Source organism: Lepidochelys olivacea (genome assembly GCF_965140295.1).
Source record: "Lepidochelys olivacea isolate rLepOli2 genome assembly, chromosome: 7".
Lineage (NCBI taxonomy): Eukaryota > Metazoa > Chordata > Testudines > Cheloniidae > Lepidochelys > Lepidochelys olivacea.
In genome coordinates this window covers 41,647,562-41,670,793 of record NC_140417.1, presented here as the reverse complement: position 1 = coordinate 41,670,793, position 23,232 = coordinate 41,647,562, and the positions used below count along the sequence as shown (strand labels likewise).

The 23,232-nt window shown below is 38.0% G+C and overlaps 2 protein-coding genes across 3 annotated transcripts in view; one reads left to right on the top strand and one right to left on the bottom strand.

Moving 5' to 3' along the window:
- CENPP (centromere protein P) overlaps positions 1–23,232 on the bottom strand; it is a 318,318-nt gene that overhangs the window by 209,896 nt on the left and 85,190 nt on the right. The window lies entirely within an intron of this gene.
- OMD (osteomodulin) lies at positions 18,154–20,171 on the top strand (the record flags this gene model as incomplete). Its single annotated transcript, XM_084635184.1, has 2 exons — positions 18,154–19,093; positions 19,861–20,171. The coding sequence occupies 2 exons, from the start codon at positions 18,154–18,156 to the stop codon at positions 20,169–20,171; spliced, it is 1,251 nt and encodes a 416-aa protein (XP_084491310.1).

The window sequence follows — 23,232 nt, the reverse complement described above, 5'->3', positions numbered from 1 at the left end:
GACTGACCGGTACCTGTCTGGCGTTGCAAGCTTCCACAGGGCTATTGCCACTCGCTTCTCAACTGTGAGGGCTGCTCTCATCTTGGTATTCTAGAGCTTCAGGGCAGGGGAAAACAAGTCACAAAGTTCCATGAAAGTGCCCTTATGCATGCAGAAGTTTTGTAGCCACTGGGAATCGTCCCAGACCTGCAACACTATGCCGTCCCACCAGTCTGTGCCTGTTTCCCAGGCCCAGAATCGGCATTCCACGGCATGAACCTGCCCCATTAGCACCATGATGCATGCATTGGCAGGGCTCATGCTTTCAGAGAAATCTGTGTCCATGTCCTCATCACTCTTGTCACCGCACTGACATCGCCTACTCGCCCAGTTTCGCTTTGCCAGCTTCTGGTGCTGCACACACTGCTGGATAATGCGCGTGGTGTTTAATGTGCTCCTAATTGCCAAAGTGATCTGAGCGGGCTCCATGCTTGCCGTGGTACTGCATCTGCACGGAAAAAAGGCGCAGAACAATTGTCTGCCGTTGCTCTGACGGAGGAAGGGGCGACTGACGACATGGCTTACAGGGAATTAAAATCAACAAAGGAGGTGGCTTTACATCAAGGAGAAACAAAAACAACTGTCACACAGAATAGCCCCCTCAAGGATTGAACTCAAAACCCTGGGTTTAGCAAGCCAATGCTCAACCCACTGAGCTATCCCTCCCCCCGGTATTCCAGGCAGGACTGAATCTCCATTAAACTTTTCAAGATGCCCCTGAAAGACCTCACTGAAACGATTGTCGGCCGTTGATTTCACAGCGGGAGGGAGGAGGGAGCAAATGAATACAAAACTAATCTGGTCTATTTCTTGTTTTGACCCACTCCATCTATCTTTTACATCTTAGGCTGGCAGCAGACGGTGCAGTGGAATGCTAGCCATCCTCATCTCCTGGCTGCTTGGCAGAAGATGGTGCAATACAACTGGCGGCAGGACTAAAGAGAATGACCTGGTCGCGTCACTCCTATTTATGTCCCTGCATCCATGTCTGCTCAGGTGCTCCTGACTGACCTCACTGACGCGGCTAAGAGCACCTAGGACATGATGATGATGGTTATCAGGCCTATTGCACTGTCTGCTGCCACAAGACAATGAGCTGCTGCTGTGTAGCAATGCAGTACCACGTCTACCAGCACCCAGGAGACGTATGGTGACAGTGACCTGAGCGGGTATGGCGTGGTATGGCGTCTGCACAGGTAATCCAGGAAAAAAGGCACGAAACCATTGTCTGCCATTGCTTTCACGGAGGGAGGGAGGGCCTGACGACATGTACCCAGAACCACCTGCGACAATGTTTTTGCCCCATTAGGCATTGGGATCTCAACCCAGAATTCCAATGGGCGGTGGGGACACACACTATTGACTATAACAAAACGATTTCTAAGAAACCAACTTCTATAAATTCAACCTAATTTCATAGTGTAGACATACCCTAACTACAGTACCTAACAGCTACTTACTAACTAATCTACTACAAACAAACTAAATACAGCTACAACACAAGGTTCAGGAGTAGGAGAAAAAATGCTAATCACTTGCAAAGCAAGGGAAAGAGGTGCTCCGACCAACCACCATGGGCGGTAAGAAGGAACTGAGAGGGCGTAGGGCAGGCAGCACCTGATACACCAACGCATGAGGGGGGCCACAGCTGGCCCTATGGATACCACTAAGGCAAAAGTCTTCGACAACTGTGCACATGTGCGCGCGCACACCTAGAATGGAATCTACATAAGCAAGCACTTGAAGAAGAACTAAATTATTCAACAAAAGGAAAGCATAGGCCTGTAGGTCAAGCTCTGCAATTAGAGACAAGATGGGTGAAGTAATATCTTTTATTACATCAACTTCTGTTGGTGAAAGAAAGAAGCTTTCGAGCATACACAGACCTGAAGAAGAGCTCTGTATAAGCTCTAAAGCTTGTCTCTTTCACCAACAGAAATTAGTGTAATAAAAAATTCTACCTCTCCCAGGTACAACACAGCTGCAAACAAGCTCTGAGATTGTCAGTCCTAAATAATTAGTTAGCAAACAAGAGTTTGGAGCAACCACCACATGCTTCAAATATCCTGAATTTCACCAGATTTATTCTCAATGACTTTAATTTGACAAAGTCCTCCCTTTCCTACAATGCAGTAGGACACCATAATGTCGTCTTTTCTCCAATTAAATAGCAGTTAAGATGGAAAAATAATGCTTTGACATCTCCTTGGATGAAAGGACCATCAAGGAAAGTCATAGTAAACAAATTAGGGGATTGGTCTTTTTTGTTTCTTTTCCCAAAAACCATTTTGGGAAAGAGCTTTTGCCATTGATGAGAATGTGAGCTGGAACAGGCCCTTAGCAAGGTCAAGTTTCACATGCAGCTATCTGAATAGGGAATTTATTTGCATCAAAGCTTAGATGTGTATTTTGTTAAAGGCCAGATAACCATAATCAATATTTGGAAGTTGTGAACCTCTCATATGCAATAACATTGTATTTGAATGGACTGGCTTTTAGGCCTTTACACAGACAGCTTATTGGCTCCCTTAGATGTAATCCATTTGGCTATTTCTTTCTGCCACCCTATCTTGGAAAGATTACTATATCTTGGGAGATATGGGAGGCTGTCTGTAAACTATGCAGTTTCACTAGTATACACATTTGATTTGTTAAATGGCCAATTAGGGAGATGGGCATGCTTGACTAAGGAATGTCCATTTCCAGTTGGGGATGGTAAGAACTTAGGTTGATACTGGGCAAAGCACTCAAATCACCACTCAGTATTTCATTTCATGCAGGACAATGTTTTGTCATTGGCCTGTTTATTTACAAACAACTCATGATATCAAGTCCTGTTTTTAATGCACTACACCAGGGTTTCTTCACCTTTTCAGGTTGGTGACCCCTTATTCAAAGTCAAAAATGTTCATGACCTTCTTACATTCACTATAAAAATAAGAATAAAATGTGTATCTCTGATAAGTTTAAATAATGCAACTACTATTTCTACAACTAAATACAATTGAACTAAAAAACTTTGAAGGTTATGGCCACCCCAAAGTTATTCTAGAAATTTTATTTATCTAAGAATTAAACTAAATTTTTCCAAAACCTCACTAGCCCCTTTATTGTCTTTTGTGCAACCTACAGTTCAGAAGCATGACAGTAGATTCTGAATTGCCTCTGAATCTATTTATCTGCAGCTATTTGTTTTCGGGCACTTTGGTTTGGCTAAGAATTCAATTTTTATCATTTGAAATTAAAAACAATAATTTATATTTCATCTGAGACATTTCTGTACATATCATGACACCCAGGGAGCTGATGAGATCAACAAAAATGCATCATACACTTCCAATTCAATAACAACACATCTGAAACATCTATGGACATATTAAACTTTATAAGACACTTTTTAAATCACACTGTTTCAAGCTTAAACATCCTGTGCATATGAAGACTAGTCAAGCGTCAACAACTGTGCTTTAACCATGCTTTAACAAAAAATCTTTATGTCCAAGAAAACGAAATAAAATATTTTCACGACTGTGCTCTCTTTTAAAGCTCCTAACATGGAAATAAGTCCGTAGAAAACTAAAACATCTGCTGTAAGATTGCTTTTTCAAAACCAGACACTCATTACTGCAAATTGGCACTGTCATTGCCAAAAACGTTAAATCAGCCCCACCCTTTCATTCAAACAGCTTCAATCTTGCATATTTTAACGTCTGCAAATTTGAAATGTAATCTTTGCTTGTGAAACAAAATGACTTGTAAATTAAGAGAGCAAAAACAAATGTTGAACAGTGAAACAATGTACGTAATATACATTAACAGTTTCCTAAAGTTATTAATCCTAGACATATGTCTATCTTTCTAAATTGCACTCTGTTCTCAAAATTTAAGGAAACGTTGTTTATTAGGAAGGATGTGGCATTGCATGACCCATTGGGGAACCAAAGCTCTCACAGAGAATTCTCTACATGTAGTTCTTTGCATCAGTGGTGTTATTGAGCTTCTACTCTTCATGAGCTTTCATCCATTCTGGGATTAACTTTCTAGCTTTCATATCTCAGTGCAGTTAGGCTTGCTATCAGCACACACACTTGATAATTTACAAAATCCCTACATGTTAAAAGTTATAGTTTAAAAACATATCTGGAAAAAACAAACTGAAACCAGAATCTATGAAAACGATGGTAACAAAGACCCTACCTTACATTTTACATGTGGATAAAGCTGGACTTCACACCTTCTTTAAAACATCAACTTTAGAAAGAATGGGCCAGAGTGGGGACTGAACGGGAGTCTCAGCTCTGTGCCAATCATTTCTCCAGTCAATTGGTGGTCTATTACAGGTCACAGATATAGGAGAATTTCCTCTAATGCTGCTACAAATGCTATTCAAAGTGGCTAATGGAAGAAGATGAATGTGCTGATCAGAGGCCACATCTACTTAGCCCTCCCTGCAAATCTGGGGCATCATTTAGCCCTCCCCGCAGGTCTGAGACAGTGGGAGGAGCTTCAGACCCCACTTCTTTCCCCCAGTCAGCCTGCAGTCGAAGGAGATAACTCACTGAGCATGGGACTCCGCTCCAACCCTGCTCAATTCTTCAGCTAAGCAGCAGATGCAGTGTAAATACAGATCACCTTTGTTCGCTCACTGCTGCTGTTGCAAAAAAAAAAAAGAAAATAAGGTGAGTATGGGTCAAATCAAGAGAGGCAAAAACACAGGTGGGAGAAAAAGAAGAGGTCAGGGCCCCCCCAAAATCCAAGAATATGGAGAATAAATTGAGAAAAAATAAAAACAAATGGATTCTTTAATTTTAGGGTGGCATGAAGGTTATCCACCTATAATTGGAATTCTTCGAGATGGACTCTGCATATTCATACTCATGGGATGCACCAACAAGGTGAAGCTTACTCGGTGGAAAAATAATTAGACATGCCAGTTGGAATGCTCATGCACCCCTCCTACCTCTTCCTTCAGCATTTGCTAACAAGATTATGAAAGGAGGCGCGACACTCCAGCCACCTCAGTTCCTCCCATCCCCAAATCCTATCAGCTATTAGAATTCCGGGGCAGAGGGGAAAATGGGTGGGGAATGCAGAATCCATCTTGAAGATCTCCTGTTACAAGTGAGTAACCTTCATTTCTTCTTCAAGTCACCTCCACATGTTCCCACGCATGGGATAGTTTAGCAAGCAGTAATCCCATAAGGATCAAAGGACCTGGAATCCTAATCAAATAAGGATTTAAGAACTGCCTGCCAAATCTAGCATCTGACCTGGATGCTCCAAGTCTCAAGAGTATTGTCTAGAAATAGTGTGAATAAACCCTTATGTCACTACCTTGCATATCTCAATAAGCAAAACATGCCTTCTTTAGCCCTACCCAAATAATAGGCTAACATTCCATCTGCATCTAGGGTATGCAATCAGCACTCGCCTGGTTGACCATGTTGGCAAGATGGAAGGTGGAGAGTCTTTCTTTTTATGATGTGAACTGGTCTTCTCTCTAATCTTCAGATCCAGTGGGCTCGGATCCAAAGCAATAGGTTCTGATGTAACTAAGAACTGCTTTCTGGCTCTTGCTAGAAAGTCTTTCCCCACAGTCAGTTCCTTAAACTTGTTCCGGAGGACATGGCATTGAGGAACACCTGCCCCATGGATTAGCTTTCGATACAGAGGCTGACAATATCAAGTAATCTCTGCTCTTGGTCTTGGGATCAACAGATTTCATATCTTTCCTCAGATCCGGCACCTTCTTGGAGCCCAGATCAACTGCCAACAGGTCTTGAAGAGACTTTTGTAGCCTCTTGTCCCTGGATATATTCGGGGCAAAGGAGGATCTATGTGACCCCTTGAATCCTTTCAGATGATCGGATCCAGGTGGCCTCAGTGCCAATGCTTCTTGCAGAACTATTATCTTCAGTCTGTTTTGTTTGTCCTTATGAGCACTTTGCATCAATGTTGCACAAATGGAGCATCATGAGAAAATGTCCTTCTCCAAAACACGCCAAATATCTTGTGTGGGTGTCGGATGTTGGGAAGACTGAAGGGCAGGAGGCAAAGCAGTTAAATCCCAGCTTCTTGATCTTTGGATACAGTATCCAAGAACTGAAAAAGATTATTTTATCTTGTCTCCAAACCTCATATAAACTATTTACCCTAGAGATTAAAATATGATATTTTAAAAGTATCTAAAGCTATGTGAATTGCACTGGAGAAAAGGATCCAGCTGAAACACAGAGCTGTTCCTGAATCCATCAACTGGATGTGGCAGGAAGGAGCTGAGGCCACACACATTGTCATAGCCTCACCCTGAGAAAGTCCATGAACCCTAAGGGGGCAGATCGGAGGAGCACATGAACAATCACTGCTAGTTCAAGTTCCACACTAAACTGCACCCAGGTAATGCATCCTATTAGTGGGATTATGGAAGGCCATTTAAAGACGTTCATATTATTTCAGTTGCATTAGTACTCAAAGACCCCCTAACAGAGAATTAGGAGCCACACTGTATTAGACTTTTTACAAACAAATATATTTATTTTTCTTTTGGTTATTGATCCTATCATCGTTATACGGATTACTATCTGAAAAACAGACAAAATCTATCCCAAGACAAACATTTTTTAAATTTCTCCTCCAAGTTATGAAAGCCCAGCTAAGTCATTGTCCATTCATAATTTGCACTTGGTTAATATATTGATCAAGGAAAGTTTTACTCAGAATCACCGTCTGATCAACTTATGCAAAATGTTCCCACAATCTGAACTACAATGAGCACTAAAAAAATGTTTTTTAACATATACCCTACTTTTGAAAAGCCAGCATACCAAATATCCCTGCCTGCTCATGTTCTTCCTTGTAGCTCTTACCTGGCAAAACTACTTCCTTGACACTTTTCAGACCCATAGGCAACATCAGCTAGAAGTCCCTAGAAAACTCTTAGGGTGATTACTTTTTTTCTGCCCAGGATCTACAGCTTAACTAGCAACTGCAGCCAGTCTGCAGGAGGTACAACCCTGAGGGTATGACTTACTTCAATGCAACATATCCTTTATGTGAGCCAGAATTAGAAAAAAAACAGATCTTTTCACTACTCTGGATCAAAGACAACAATTTCTATTGGGCAACAAATTAGAGGCAGAGAGTTGACACTGCAGGGAATGGTATTATTTTCTCAAAAGTATAAAGCAGGACCCCTTTAAGATGTAGGTAGAAGGTTTCAGAACTCTGTGGCTTGAAATAATTCTTCAGTCTCTCCCATACACCGATTCCAATGCCAAATTTGTAGAGGGGGAGCCTTTCAATTCAAGTGTGTTGATCCTTCCAAGAGAGTTCCCCATAGTATTACCCCTGGCAGTCGTTTTATTTTGCCCCTTTCTGGGATCATGAGCTGCCTACCCACTCTCAGAAGATTCATTCCCATCTCTACACATAAACCCACTGCCTCTTCAAATGAGCCATGTACACTCTGTAGAGAAAGGGGACTCCTTTAGCTCCTTTGAGCTTATAGGCTCAGAATATGGGCTAGAAGGGGAAAATGGGTATAAATGGAGCCTGAATGTACAAGTAGTATCAAAGACATTCCTTTCTTTTCGGGCTTACATTAAAATCAGGGCCCCTCCCATTCCTGATTGCCAGTTCAGAGTTCACCCATGGTGATCTACCCTACTTCTTTAGGTAGTTATGATATCCATAGAACAACTTGTTTCTCTGCATCTTGAAGTTTCTCAGAGTGGTTATATGTGAGTATCTTGCAGAGTACAGACCTCCGCTGTTTCTGAGTTAACAAAAAAATAAACAGTAAATAAGCCCCAATACATTATGTAATACTAAAAAACAATTTTTTTGTGTTTGAGATTGCATATCAGAATACAGACTGAAAATCTAACCAACTCTCAGGATTTGAATAGAGATAGTCAGTAAGGCCACATTTCATGTATCACAATCATTGTTACTTAAACTCAAACCATTGGTGATTTAAGAAAATAAGTCACTTTCAAGCCAACACTAAGTTTCAGCTTGAAGTACATCTTTTTCTATTGCATTGCAATCTGACTGTAAAATAAATTGGTAATAAAAATGTTCATGGAACCTTAATTGTAATAAAATTAGCAAATTTGGGTAGGAAACACTAGATTCCAGCCTAATTTTATTGGACTTTCCAAACAGTAAACAAACAGAAAAAAAGGGAAAAAAGTGTTTGGCATGATAACTGAAAAAGCTTTCAGTACATGATGTTAAATTTAATCCCCTATTTACCCTTCATGTTAAGGAAATTCCTACCATACCTCAAACCAAAAGTAAAGAGAACGAGATCAAACCCCATAAACTTGACCAGCATCACAAAATATAGCCTTATTTGTATCCAAGATAGTTTGTGCAACAAAAAGGAACACATAATTTTAATCTACCCTGCAATCTTCTATAGCAAATTATACTTCAAGTCCAGTGCTTCACTACAATTCAAAACGACAGAGTCCTTTTCCATTGTAGATTTTAGGAGCATCATATCAGATCTTGAGTATTTTGTTATCTCTAGAGGATTTGCAACACAACCATTGTCTGGGAACTAGAGAAAAATTTAATCAGGTATGGAATTATAATTTAAATTGCATGCCTTCAAAGTAATTTGAATATATCTTTACGTGGCGGATGTTTCAAGTGCGTGTATGTGCTTCATTTAGCTTTCGTGATAAAGTGCAGCTACTCCATCAATCCATCATATTCATAGACTTACATCAAAAACTTATAAACAACAAAAGACCATTTACAAACTGGATCAATAAAGTAAGTTTTAAATTGAATTATTTTTTATTAATCACAAAATCAACCCCTCAGGATTTTTTTTCAAATAAGATTTCAAGTACCTATGTAGTTCACCATAATCTTTGGCAATTAGTGTGGTACAGTGACTGCTTCAAATAGTTATAGTATATCTAATAATAAAGTACATAGGATTTATAATTTTCTTCTTGCAAGCTATTTCCAGTGTTGACAACTTTCATGATTTTATCATGATATATAATTTTTTAAGTCCCCAATACTGGAATCATGATATTGCATGAAAGCCTCATCTTAATTTTTTTACGTCTACCCCTCCTGGTTGCAAAGAAAAGCTTGAAAACATGAAACAAGTGCACTCTAAAGGCTCAAAAGCTAGAAGGCAAGTAAAAAACTTTTTTTAAAAAAAATCTCATTATTTTCAAGTCAGTCTCATAATTTGGGGGCTAGACTCATTTTTTGTCTGCTTAGGATCTAATGCAATAAAACAATCATGGTGATTTATCCAGAACGACTTTCCTCATTCACCCTAAAAAAACAAAAAATAAAGTAACTGTGTCCCTTTCTTAAGGTGCACTTTTGGTTCATATCACAGTTATAATTATCTGCTTTGTCTAGATGAAAGTAGAAATCAAATAATCATCAACTAGCAGCAAAAGAAGATAATCTAACACATGTTGTACCAATACTCAACCATTTTCCATAAACAATACCTTCAGTTATTTAATAGCAAGTGTTTATTTCTCAGCTTTTATCTATTTCATACAAATATTTTAGCTATTTTCACACAATTTATAAAAGTGTTTTTGAAACATTTTGTTTTTTAAAATTGTGTGCAGTCTTAAAGGCACATTGTAAAGCTGGTAAAATATCAGCTCAACACTGGAAGCACTTTATAGCAGGATGTTTTCTGTGTGAAGAAAACATACGAGTCATGCAGAGAAATCATGTAAACTCTAGAGTGAAGATATGTGAGAGGCCCTCCTCATAACAGGAGAAAAGCTGGAGAAAGACAGAGACAGGGATGTGGTGTTAACTTTCTTTCATCCAGCAGCTACAGTGAGAGTAGAGAGAATGGACTAGACTTCCCTCCTCCTGAAAACCAGGCAGAAAAGGAAAAGGCAAAAAGAGCTAGCAACTGTTTTGGGTGAGAGGAGCACTAAAGAAAAAAGGCTGAATGTAATCAAATATTGTTTTGGAAATTCATTAGTAAGTGATGGATGGAGAAGGAAGCGAAGACAGCATGCACAACTACACTGTCAGTAAGGTCTCATGAACGTAACCCGTCACCTCATGACTAGGGGGACTTTGACTGGCCTGGTAGGAAGACAGCAGTGGGCCTTTAAGGGTCCCCTCTCCCAACTCCAAAAGGAGAGGCTGAGAGGGGAGAAAGATATCACCTGAAATGGTGGGCAAGCTGGCAGGATTCAGGTAAACCACTGAAACCTGTATATCTGGGAGAGGGTATATGAACCGTATATCTCCAGCCTGAGACCTCTTTCACATCAATGATCCCATCCAGGGATCAGAGAAGGACTAAGTTTTTTTGGTCTGCAGTGGGCACTGCTCTAGTTGCCTTTTTTGGTACTGAGAAGGAAATGTTCCCTCATCATTGCATGTGTTAGGATGGGTGGGGTTTTTTGCCTTCCCCATAGCAGCCTAGGCACCCAGTGGCGTAGGTCAGGAGGGAAGGTTCAAGTTGTCACAATACAGCAAGCGTCAGGTGTCCAATGCAAGTACTCATTCTGTACATGGTCTGGTTCCCTGAAAAACCAGAATTGGAAGTGGACTTTGGGGAAGGCATCCCCTAAAAAAGCTGGGAAATGCAGTTGAGGTTCCTAAAGTCTGTTATAGCAAGGAGACAACCCCATTTCCACAGCCCCTTAACCCTTTTACAAGAGAAGGGCAATGGGGTCCCAGTGATGAAAGAGCAGACTTTCACTGGATCTAAAATGATTAGGGAAGCATAACCTGCAGTGTACTAATTATTGCTGGGTAGTTCTCAGATGAGTTAAGTAATAAAGTTGTGGCCTAATTAAACCATCATTCTTTCCACCTCTCCAGGACAATCTCACTTTGAAAAAATCTGGTTATCCCCATCACGGCTATCAAAGAGAAGTAGAAAGACAAGAGCTTCAGGTATTTTCAGTTGGTCACATATCTAACTATTAACCAGACTACTAACCAAACCTGTTAGCTTTTAACACCACCACACATCAGGTATATTTAGAATGGATTGGCAATTCTCTTTCAAGCATCATCCATTCAATACCCCTTCAACTACGATTTGTCTCAAATTTGATAATTTATTCAGCAATTAATTCATCTATATATCTGCAATATTATTGTTCAAGCAAGCACAAATGTTCATGAGTTATGGGGATCTCAAAATAATAGACTTTAAAGTAATTCTTTCATTGCTTAGAATTTTCAAGTACTGGAGCACAGATTGAAACTTTTAACCTGCAAGAATGTGACTTGAACTGGATAGTAGCACATTTTCTTAATTTTGATAAGGTGAAAATTTTCTCTGGACTCCACAGCTTCAGCCTCCCAGGAATATGAAGAGCAACAAGAACTTTGGCTGACTTCACTGTTGAAGATACAACTAATGCCTTCTGCAACTTTTAGATGTATCAGTTCTTCATTCTTTTTTAGACTCTAACTGATAATACTGAACAAACCCTGAAATTATTATTGAGGTAATTATAATTATTACTTAACTATGTCTGGGAAATCCCCATAGTGACTTGTGACATCAACAGTTTTTGTAGCTGCTGACATGGCTAAAGCCTCTTTACTGCCAAATTTATTTATTTTTTCTCTGCTTTGCCTTCCTTCCTTCCTTCCTATCCATAAAATATGGCCTAGACAGATCTTTTATTCCTGTGGTTATTTGTGTTACATTATTGCTCAGATGGTTTCAGCAGGACAATAATTTATCACTATAAAAATTTAAATTCATCAACAGGCAGGTCGGGAAGGACAGAAAAAAACTTTAAACTTTACAGGTGACTATACCTCAAAAAAGTCAAATCTCCTGAAAATGTTTAATTATAGTGTTTTGAGCAATTAAATTGGTTTGGTGCACACATGATGTATTTTCTGTTTTAACCAAAAATGGCATGCGATTTACTAGAGGTAGTTTTTACCAGGGCAAAAACATGGTTTCTATTGCCCGTGGAAAAACTAGTTAGTCCCAGTTCAAGACATTTTCTATTTTAAAAACTGTTTCATTAATGCACTCCATATTATACTTTTTTAGTTACATATTCCAATTGTGGTCACATAAGGCAACAGATTTAGAGATTAATTTAGGTTTGTACAAATAAAAAGTAAAACTGCTGTAGGTGCCATGCTAATATATGTAATATAATACTGAACACTGGAATGTCTGTATTAGAGCTGTTGATTAATTGCAGTTAACTCATGCAATTAACTCAAAAAAATTAATCGCAATTTTAATCACAATTTTAATCGCACTCTTAAACAACAGAAAAGGAGTACTTCTGGCACCTCAGAGACTAACAAATTTATTTGAGCATAAGTTTTCATGAGCTACAGCTCACTTCATCGGACGCATTCAGTGGAAAATACAGTGGGGAGATTTATATACATAGAGAACATGAAACAATGGGTGTTAAACAATGGATTGCCAATTGAAATTTATTAAATATTTTGGACGTTTTTCTACATTTTCAAATATATAGATTTAAATCACAACATGGAATACAGTGTACAGTGCTCACTTCATATTTTTATTACAAATATTTGCACTGTAAAAATGATAAAAGAAATAATATGTTTCAATTCACTTCATACAAGTACTTAGTGCAATCTCTTTATCGTGAAAGTGCAACTTACATATGTAGATTGTTTGGGGTTATATAGCTGCACGCAAAAAAAAAACAACGTACAATGTCAGAGCCTACAAGTCCATTCAGTCCTACCTCTTGTTCAGCCAATCACTAAGACAAAGTTTGTTTACATTTATGGGAGACAATACTGCCTGCCTCTTATTTACAATGTTATCTGAAAGTGAGAACAGACGTTCACATTGCACTTTTGTAACTGGCATGACAAGTATTTACATGCCAGATATGCTAAACATTCGTATGCCCCTTTATGCTTCAGTGACCATTCCAGAGGACATGCTTCTGTGCTGCTGATGCTCGTTCAAAAACGAATTCGTTAATTATATTTGTGACTGAACTCCTTGGGGGAGAACTGTATGTCTCCTGCTCTGTTTTACCTTCATTCTGCCATATATTTCATGTTATAACGGTCTCGGATGATGACCCAGCACATGTTTGTTTTAAGAACACTTTCACTGCAGATATGACAAAACACAAAGAAGGTAATAATGTAAGATTGCTAAAGATAGCTACAGCACTTGACCCAAGGTTTAAGAATCTGAAGTACCTTCCAAAATCTGAGAGGGATGAGGTGTGGAGCATGCTTCCAGGAGTCGTAAAAGAGCAACAATCCGATGCGGAAACTACAGAACCTGAACCACAAAAAAATAAAATTAACCTTCTTCTTGTAGTATCTGACTCAAATGATTAAAATGAATATGCATTGGTCTTCCCTGCTTCGGATCGTTGTCGAGCAGAACCCGTCATCAGCATGAACATATATCCTCTGGAATGGCGGTTGAAGCATGAAGGGACATATGAATCTTTAGAGCATCTGGCACGTAAATATCTTGCGACGCCAGCTGTAACAGTGCCATGTGAACGCTTGTTCTCACTTTCAGGTGACACTGTAAATAAGAAGTGGGCAGCATTATCTCTTGAAAATATGAACAAACTTGTTTGTCTGAGGGAAACTAAACAGGAAGTAGTACTGAGTGGACTTGTAGGCTCTAAAGATTTAGACTGTTTTATTTTTGAATGCAGTTATTTTTTGTACATAATTCTACATTTGTAAGTTCACCTTTCATGATAAAGTGACTGCACTACAGTACTTCTATTAGATGAATTGAAAAATACTATTTCTTTTGTTTTTACAGTGCAAATATTTGTAATAAAAATAAAGTGAGCACTGTACACTTTGTATTCTGTGTTGTAATTGAAATCAATATATTTGAAAATGTAGAAAACAACCAAAATATTCAAATAAATGGTATTCTATTATTGTTTATCAGCATGATTAATCATGATTTTTTTTAATCGCAATTAATTTTTTAAATTCCTTGACAGCCTATTCTGTTTACATTTTGGTTTGGTATTTTCTCAAGGAATTTATACATCTCATGACTCATTTCAGTTTTCAGTATTATATAAATATTACATATACTGCAAAGCTATTATCAAATTGTTAAATATATTTCAGTTATTTTCATTAGTATTTTCAAATAATAGTTTTATTTTCCCCAGTTTCATAGTTTAAACCCAATTTATCAGTGCCCTGTCTTAAACTAAAAGAAAAGGAGTACTTGTGGCACCTTAGAGACTAACCAATTTATTTGAGCATAAGCTTTCGTGAGCTACAGCTCACTTCATCGGATGCATTCAGTGGAAAATACTGTGAAAATACTCTTCAGTGAGGAGAAAGTTGGCTAGATTGTCGGGCTCAACGGGTAGTGATCAATGGCTCCATGTCTAGTTGGCAGACAGTATCAAGTGGAGTGCCCCAAGGGTTGGTCCTCGGGCCGGTTTTGTTCAATACCTTCATAAATGATCTGGAGGATGGTGTGGATTGCACCCTCAGCAAGTTTGCAGATGACACTAAACTGGGAGGAGAGGTAGATACGCTGGAGGGTAGGGATAGGATAGGTAGGGCCCTAGAGGATTTGGCCAAAAGAAATCGCATGAGGTTCAAGAAGGACAAGTGCAGAGTCCTGCACTTAGGACGGAAGAATCCCATGCACCGCTACAGACTAGGGACCGAATGGCTAGGCAGCAGTTCTGCAGAAAAGGACCTAGGGGTTACAGTGGACGAGAAGCTGGATATGAGTCAACAGTGTGCCCTTGCTGCCAAGAAGGCCAATGGCATTTTGGGATGTATATGTAGGGGCATTGCCAGCAGATCGAGGGACGTCATCGTTCCCCTCTATTCAGCATTGGTGAGGCCTCATCTGGAGTACTGTGTCCAGTTTTGGGCCCCACACTACAAGAAGGATGTGGAAAAATTGGAAGGGAGGGCAAAAAAATTATTAGGGGACTGGAACACATGACTTATGAGGAGAGGCTGAGGGAACTGGGATTGTTTAGTCTGCAGAAGAGAAGAATGAGGGAGGATTTGATAGCTGCTTTCAACTACCTGAAAGGGGGTTCCAAAGCGGATGGATCTAGACTGTTCTCAGTGGTAGCAGATGACAGAACAAGGAGTAATGGTCTCAAGTTGCAGTGAGGGAGGTTCAGGTTGGATATTAGGAAAAACTTTTTCACTAGGAGGGTAGTGAAACACTGGAATGCGTTACCTAGGGAGGTGGTGGAATCTCCTTCCTTAGAAGTTTTTAAGGTCAGGCTTGACAAAGCCCTAGCTGGGATGATTTAGTTGGGGATTGGTCCTGCTTTGAACAGGGGGTTGGACTAGACGACCTCCTGAGGTCCCTTCCAACCCTGATATTCTATGAGTCAGGGGCAAGAATATCTGTGACCATTAGAACACAGACACCTCAAAAACTCAGAATTTAACGCATTATTCTTGAGTTGTCAACATTCATCTGCTGCTGGCAAAATGTCTCCATCCCACACTAGTGGCAGACCCACACAGATGGTAATGACCTTCTACTGCTACAATTTACTCAAGTGGTACACAGATCCACTGTTAATCTAAAGATGCCAACTCTCCAGAGGACCCAAGTTGAAGGTCAATATGATGAAATTTTTATTTTTTCAGTTTTTAAGTATCTTCCAAAAATTATGAAATTACATTACAAATTATAGTACGTTATAACATTAATGTTGCAAAATCAACCACTTAAAAGTTAGGAGATGCCAGAAATAAGGCTGCACATGTAATTGTCTCCCTTGTGAGCAGCCTTTATTTGTGTGATCAAAATCTTCCTGAGATCTTCACAGATAAGGCTCAGGGATAGTTTTTCCAAGTGGTGAAAAATCCTTAACTCAGGGCTTTTACAACTAGACTGGAGAGCACAGCAGGAACTGTGCCATTGCAAACCATTCTAAATTTATACAGAAATGGACTGGATGATTTAATAGTATTTTCATCTCTAACTTTCATGATTTGTTTGAGTCAACTGAAGGAAAAAAAAAAGCCTGCTACCACAATGCTTGGTAGCATCCAACATTAGCCTCCAACTGGGGTCAGGATGGATTCAGCATTATACAGAATTCCAAGTTACCTGGAAATGATGCTATGGAACTTTTGCTGCATGTAATAGTATGAAAAGGATCTGTATCTCATCCAGAAGCAGAACAGAATTGCAGCTGAAGACCTTGAGTTATTGTGCAGTGAGATGGTCACCAGAAAGCTGTTTAAAGTCCAGTCTTGACATGTACCCAGCATCCTAATTTCCCAATTGAAGGTGCGACTACTCAGCACCTCTAGAATCAGGCTACTTATTTAAATGTGTATATATGGAATCATAGAAGTTTGAAAATTTTAACCATAGCTAATTGGAGGCAGTATGGTGTAGTAGATAAAGCACTGGACTGGGACTCAGGAGATCTGAGTTCTTTTCCTGGTTCTAGCACTGGTCTACTAGGTGACTTTGGACAAGTCACTTCTCTTTGTTCCTCTGTTTCCCTGTCTGTAAAATGGGGATAATGATATTGACCTCCTCTGTAAACCACTTTGAGATCTATGGTTGAAAAGTGCTATTTCAGAGCTTGGTATTATTATTAGAATTAATTTACACTGTGCTACATGTGAGGGGGGAAATTCCTTCTTGACGGGTGGTTAGTTGACAACCTGAAGCAAAAAGAAAAGGAGTACTTGTGGCACCTTAGAGACTAACCAATTTGCTCACGAAAGCTTATGCTCAAATAAATTGGTTAGTCTCTAAGGTGCCACAAGTACTCCTTTTCTTTTTGCGAATACAGACTAACACGGCTGTTACTCTGAAACCTGAAGCAGTATTCTTCTAACATAGCTGTAAATGTTTTTCATAGCAATTAAGATATATAGTCTTAAAATATAGCCAATATTTGTCTCAAAACTCTCACAGTGGATTGCACACAAAAGCTTATGCTCTAATAAATTTGTTAGTTTCTAAGGTGCCACAAGTACTCCTGTTTTTTACAGATTGCCTGCTTATTCCATAAAATAAATGTTTGTTTTAAATTTACTGTCTTTCACCATCTTTGAGCATTCCTCAGCCTATGGAAAGTTAGGTTTTCCTTTTTAAAAGTTAGCAGTTAGCTAAAAACTACCAAGATGGTATTAGACATAATTGTATTTTCTTAATTATTTATATTGCATGCCCATTCCCTCATTCAGATTGTGGAGTAAAAACTGCCCACAGACTCCAACAAGCATAGGAAACCCAGCAGTCTGTGGAACTAGTTAGAGCATCAGGATGTTTACTGTACTCCATAGAAACCGACATCACTTTAAAGTGGAATTTTAGGGCTGTGGCCTGTGCCTCCATTAGCAAATGCCCCTGTTCATCTTGAAAGGAATGCAGCGCCCATGGACTCCAGTACAACTCTCAGGCTATGTCGCCACTACTGCAGTAAGTTGACCGAAGTTACGCAACTCCAGCTACGTGAATAACGTAACAGGAGTCGACATAGGTTGGGTTGACTTACTGCGGTGTCTATACAGTGCTGGGTCAACGGGAGACACTCTCCCATCGACTTACCTTACCCTTCTTGTTACGGGGTGGATTACTGGGGTCGACCGGAGAGTGCTCTGCCGTTGATTGAGTGGCTCTTCACTAGACCCGCTAAATCGACCCCCCAGTGCATCGATCTCTGGAGCATCAATCCAGCAGTAATGTAGACATAACCTCAGGCTGCAATAGTGGGCATAAAGCCCCTCTCCCCCACACTATGTCTGTGCAATCTGTAGAGTGAAAAAAAGGAGGATGAAAATTTTTCCCTCCCACAATTGGTATACAACCCTCTAGCACCACGCTTGACCTCAGCTTTAGGATTTGGGCCCCAGAGAGGGGAAAAAATATGGAAAGATTGCAATTCACTTGTTTGAAGTCCACGTTAATAGGTGCCTTAGAAAATACAGAATTGAAAGAATAATAATTTTTGGTGGTAATTATACAAACTAAATGTTTATGTTTCCTGCAATAATTATTTTCTCCTCATTTAAAAAATAGTTATTTTTTTTCTTATATTGGAATTTAAATATGGTTTCATCTATTTATGAATTTTGTTTCTTCTTTTCAACAGGGTACTACAGAAAAAAAAAATGGGGTTTCTATGTCAACTATCAATTATCCCTCTTCTATTTGGAGCTATGGTCTTTTGTCAGCATGAAGGTTATGATTTTGAGGATGAATATGACCAAGAGCCAGATGATGAATACCCACCTATTTTTCATTTTAATCCTAGTGTAGAATATGTAGTTCCTCATTTTCCTACTCCAGCCAAGTGTGCTCAAGAATGCTTTTGCCCACCAACTTTTCCATTATCAATGTACTGTGACCATCGAAAACTTAAGATGATACCACATATTCCTTCCCACATCCAACAACTCTATCTTCAGCATAATGACATCAAAGCTGTAACTGCAGAATCTTTTGTTAATGCCACTGCCTTGAGAGAAATTAACCTTAGCCATAACAAAATTAAATCTCATATGATTGACCATGGTGTTTTTGCCAAACTTTCAAATCTTGTGCAACTTCACTTAGAACACAATAAATTGGATGAATTTCCATTTCCTCTTCCCAGCTCTCTAGAACGACTCTTTCTCAGTTTCAATGAGATTTCCAGATTACCTGGAAATGCCCTGCAAGGGTTAGTAAATGTGACCATACTTGATCTCTGCAATAACTACCTTGATGACTCCCTACTCAAAGGAAAATACTTTTCAAATCTGAAAAATCTATTGCAGATCAACCTATGCAACAACAGGTTACAGACTATGCCTCCTGATCTCCCATTTTCACTTATATATCTCTCCCTCGAAAATAACTCAATTTCTTACATTCCAGAAAACTATTTCAATAGACTTCCAAAAATAACTGCTCTAAGAATGTCACACAACAACCTGCAGGAAGTCCCATATAATGTTTTTAACCTTTCCAACCTTGTAGAACTCAATGTTGGACACAACAAGCTGAAGCAAGCATTCTATATTCCAAGAAGTCTACAGCATTTGTATATTGAAGACAATGACATTGAATGTACGTTGATTATTATTAGTCCTTAATAAAAATGAGAGAAGTATTTCTATAACATTTTTTCTTTTGCATAATTTTTCTGCTTATTACTCAAAAACTTCCTGACTTTTAACCTCAACCCAACACCAACACTACTGGGCTATATTCAGTCTTGCTGACACAAGGAGGTTTCTGCTTTGCTGTGATGCAGGTTACCTCATCCTGCCCTTCTTTGAGGGTCCCATCAGTTGGGGCATAAGGCTCAATAGTAGCCCTAGTTCTGCAGCTTGCCCAAGGAATGCTCTGAATTGTTAATTATCTTGGACTCTCAATGGAAGAAACATTGCAGAAGATTTGTACTTCTGCTATCTTCCTATCACCTCCAAGCAGGCTCTCTGTCAGACTCCGCTCCAGCTTCCTCTAATAAAAATCAACTAACAAGTCTAGCTTATTGTTTAGAACTTGTTTGTAGCAAAGGCATTTGATAAACATTTATATAGAAAGAGGCCACTATTAATACATTTCCCTTACATTAAAATAATCTATTTTAGGCCATTTTAACACCACAAACCTTCCCACTTCTACTTGATCAAAAGCTATTTCTCTTATTGGTTTTTCCATATCTGGAACTCTAACTTAAGTCAAGAGGCAGGATGATAGCAATATTTTTCATCAGTTACATGGGTGGATATTATTCCTGTTTCTAGCTATGAAAAAAAGTGGATTTTAAAGAAATTTGAGTTCTCTTAATATTTTCAATGTTTAAACTAATATTTTTCACTCTTTTACAGTTGTAAATATTACTCTGATGTGTCCTTCAATTGATCCAAGGAATATCAATCATTTAACCTATATTCGGATGGACCAAAATAAGCTTACAGCTCCAATAAGCACATATGCATTCTTCTGCTTTCCCCACATACGCATTATTTATTATGGTGAACAAAAAGGAAGTGTCAGCCAATCAACACAACTGAGAACTCCAGTTGTCCGCAGATTTTTAACACCAGAAGAATATGATGAAGCAGAAGATGGTCACGAAACGGAAGATGGTCATGAAGAAGGAGAAAGAGAAGATGACTACTTTCATCCTTACTTTTAAGGAAGTAATTATAAAGTATAAGTAAAGTATATATAAAAGAGGTGAATAATTTGGGGCACTACAAGGGAGTTATGAGCAATATGAACTATGTAAACAATAGTGGTTAGATCAGATTCCAAGTATATAGAACAGTGCTTTCTAACATTTTCCAGGCAACTAATTATTAGTTGAGTGAAGTAATCCTTGACTGTACCAATCATTACCCTTTCCCTCTCACTCACATTCCAACTTGGAAGAGAACTTGGTTATGTTAGTTTTGCAATTTGGACTAAACTTTTTGCATATATTTGTGTTGATTTTAATTTTAAATGTATACTGAGTGGTTTTGGTTTAACATAACTGAAAGAATAAAAATGCTCTTAATCTTAGAAAAATGTTTAGGGCCTTAACTGTGAAACTGGTCTGCATCACTTGTGCAGTATCTGTATCATCTAAATGCAAAGGAACATGCACGAGTAGTTTCTTAATAAAGTTTGAATTTAATGCAGTATTGCAACATTAGAATTAGAGAGAAGACTCATTAAATAGCTATCGTATAAAACATAGCAACATTAAACAGACGTAAAAAAAACAAATACTTTCGGATCTAGCTTGCACAATAACTATTGATATAGGTTTTATTCCTTATTCCTTTTTTTCATACATGAACAAATAATGTTACTTTACTTTCTGTGCCATTATACATTCAAAAGCACATACTACATATTTTGTTCTTTTAAACAGTACTTGCAGAAAACTGGCTTTTGTTTCATAAGAGAATGTATCCTGGGTGACACAGGAAATTTTTACAAATCATCCTTTAGAAAAGCAGCACTGGTGGTTAAAATATACACTAAAACTAACTAAATAAGAATAATGCTATGCTCATTGGACAAAAAAAAACGTTTACTTTCAGCCCTGTTTAAACCATGCAGCTGAGTGTTTTTATGCCTTTTTAATTTTTCAGACACCTCTGTGCTTTCATATGCCTTGTGTCTGTAGTTTCATTTTCAACTGGATGCACAATGCGCATATTTGTTCTAATACTTTAGAAAATTTAAATCTTCTACTTTTTTTTGTTTGTTTTTACAGTGCCCTATGAATTGTATAAAGATACCAAATATCTTCTGCTTGTAAATCTACCAGTGCATCTCCTTTATAAAAACAGGCTTTAGTTGATCAGTTTTTGTGGGCATCCAGTGATACAGTGTCCAGGTCTTTGAGATATGTTTTTGCTTGTTATTTAAGAAAAATCAATACAGCAAAAATATTTATGTTCTACCTCTCCATTATTTCAAATTATTTTAATAAAATTAATCATTTCATGCTTTTTGTTGTATTTTAGGCACTTTGAATACAAATGTAGGGTCTCCCTCTACATAGGTGATGAAATTTGTGTGTTGGACTCTGGTATATCAGTGTTACTTTATTCCCATACTGACGTAAACCTTGAGCTACTTTCAGACATCCATCTTACAAATATTAAATATACATGCTTTTGCCATGGGGAGTTTTGTACATTATCTCTAATGAAACTGATTAATTGTGATTATGGAAGGTAGAATACTTAAGAATATTATGAGATGCTTTTTCATCTTTATTCATTTGGATCTTCTACTTTGCTAAATCTAGCCCTAATTTCCTGAGAAACCCTTTCTTCTGTTATGGATAACTTGCCATCTGAACAAGACAGACATGAGTGCAGAACTGTACACTTTACAAAGCAGCATCTAATTCCATAAGATCTTCTGAATTAAGACAACAGAAATACTACATTAATGATGCAGAACAGCATTACTTTACAAAAAAATCCAAATACAACTGTGTATATTCTGGGATGTCATGTTTATTAAAGAACAACAATTTTTATTGTTTACAAAGACAAACAAAACTTATTAAAATCTACATTTAAGACTAATTTTCAGGCGTTTTAAATCAAAATATCAATTTTTCACCCCTCTATTCTCTTCATTCATAAGATGAAAAGATCTTGAAAATCAACCAAAACCACTCAGACTTCACAGGAAAAGATCCACAGATTCCAAGGCCAGGAAGGACTATTGCGATCACCAAATCTGACCTCGTATAAAACAAACCCACAGAACTTCCCAAAAATAATTCCTAGGGCACATATTTTAGAAAAAAAACATCCAATCTTGTTTAAAAATAGTCAGTGATGGAGAATCCACCACAACCTTTGCAAACTGTTCCAATGGTCAATTCCTCTCACTGCTAAAAATTTACACCTGATAATTGCCCCTTTCATCTTCATGGTAACCGCACAGATTAATAGCATAACAATTGTCTTCCTTTGTTATGGCCTTTCTTAATATATTTGTCAACCTAAAAAGCTCTTTTGAAGTCATATAGAAAAAAATCTGTGCATACAATAAATTCTTTAAATCTAGGATTAAAAATTTGCCAACATTACATATTTTTGAATTATTTTAAAGGACATATCAACAAACATATAGCTTACTAACTTCTGGAAAACACTGTGTATCATGACTTTTCTCTTTTTCTGAATACATTATAAATTTAGACTACTATTTTTAAAACATGAGAGTCTCAATTTAGGCAGCCATTTTTTTAAATCTAACATTAAGACCACTTAAATATAGCATAGTTAGAAATATTGTACATGCTTCCTCAAACTGCTGACACTTTAAGACTAACATAAAACTTAGTTTCAATTTGTGTTTTATACCTACAGTAAATCCAACAAATAAAAATTGAATTTTGGATATTAAAAAGTGTGCATAGCTGGATACTACAAATTCAAGAGATTGATTATTAACTTTATAGTAATAACATGTTGACATGGCTTCTCAGTATTAGCACATGCTTCTTCTCTCAAGAATATATACACTTAAATATGTTCCTATGACCACCTGCTAATTTTATTTCTGTCTTCACAACTATTAAATTTGTAGTCCCTTCAAGCATTCTTCTTTTTTTCCCACTATATATTACACTAGATTTTGTGGCAACCCAGTGACGGTTATGTGATATCAGATGGTTATGTGAGTTTATTTTCAAAAGAAAAACACAGCTAAAATGAAAATGTAAAATGAAATCTGCA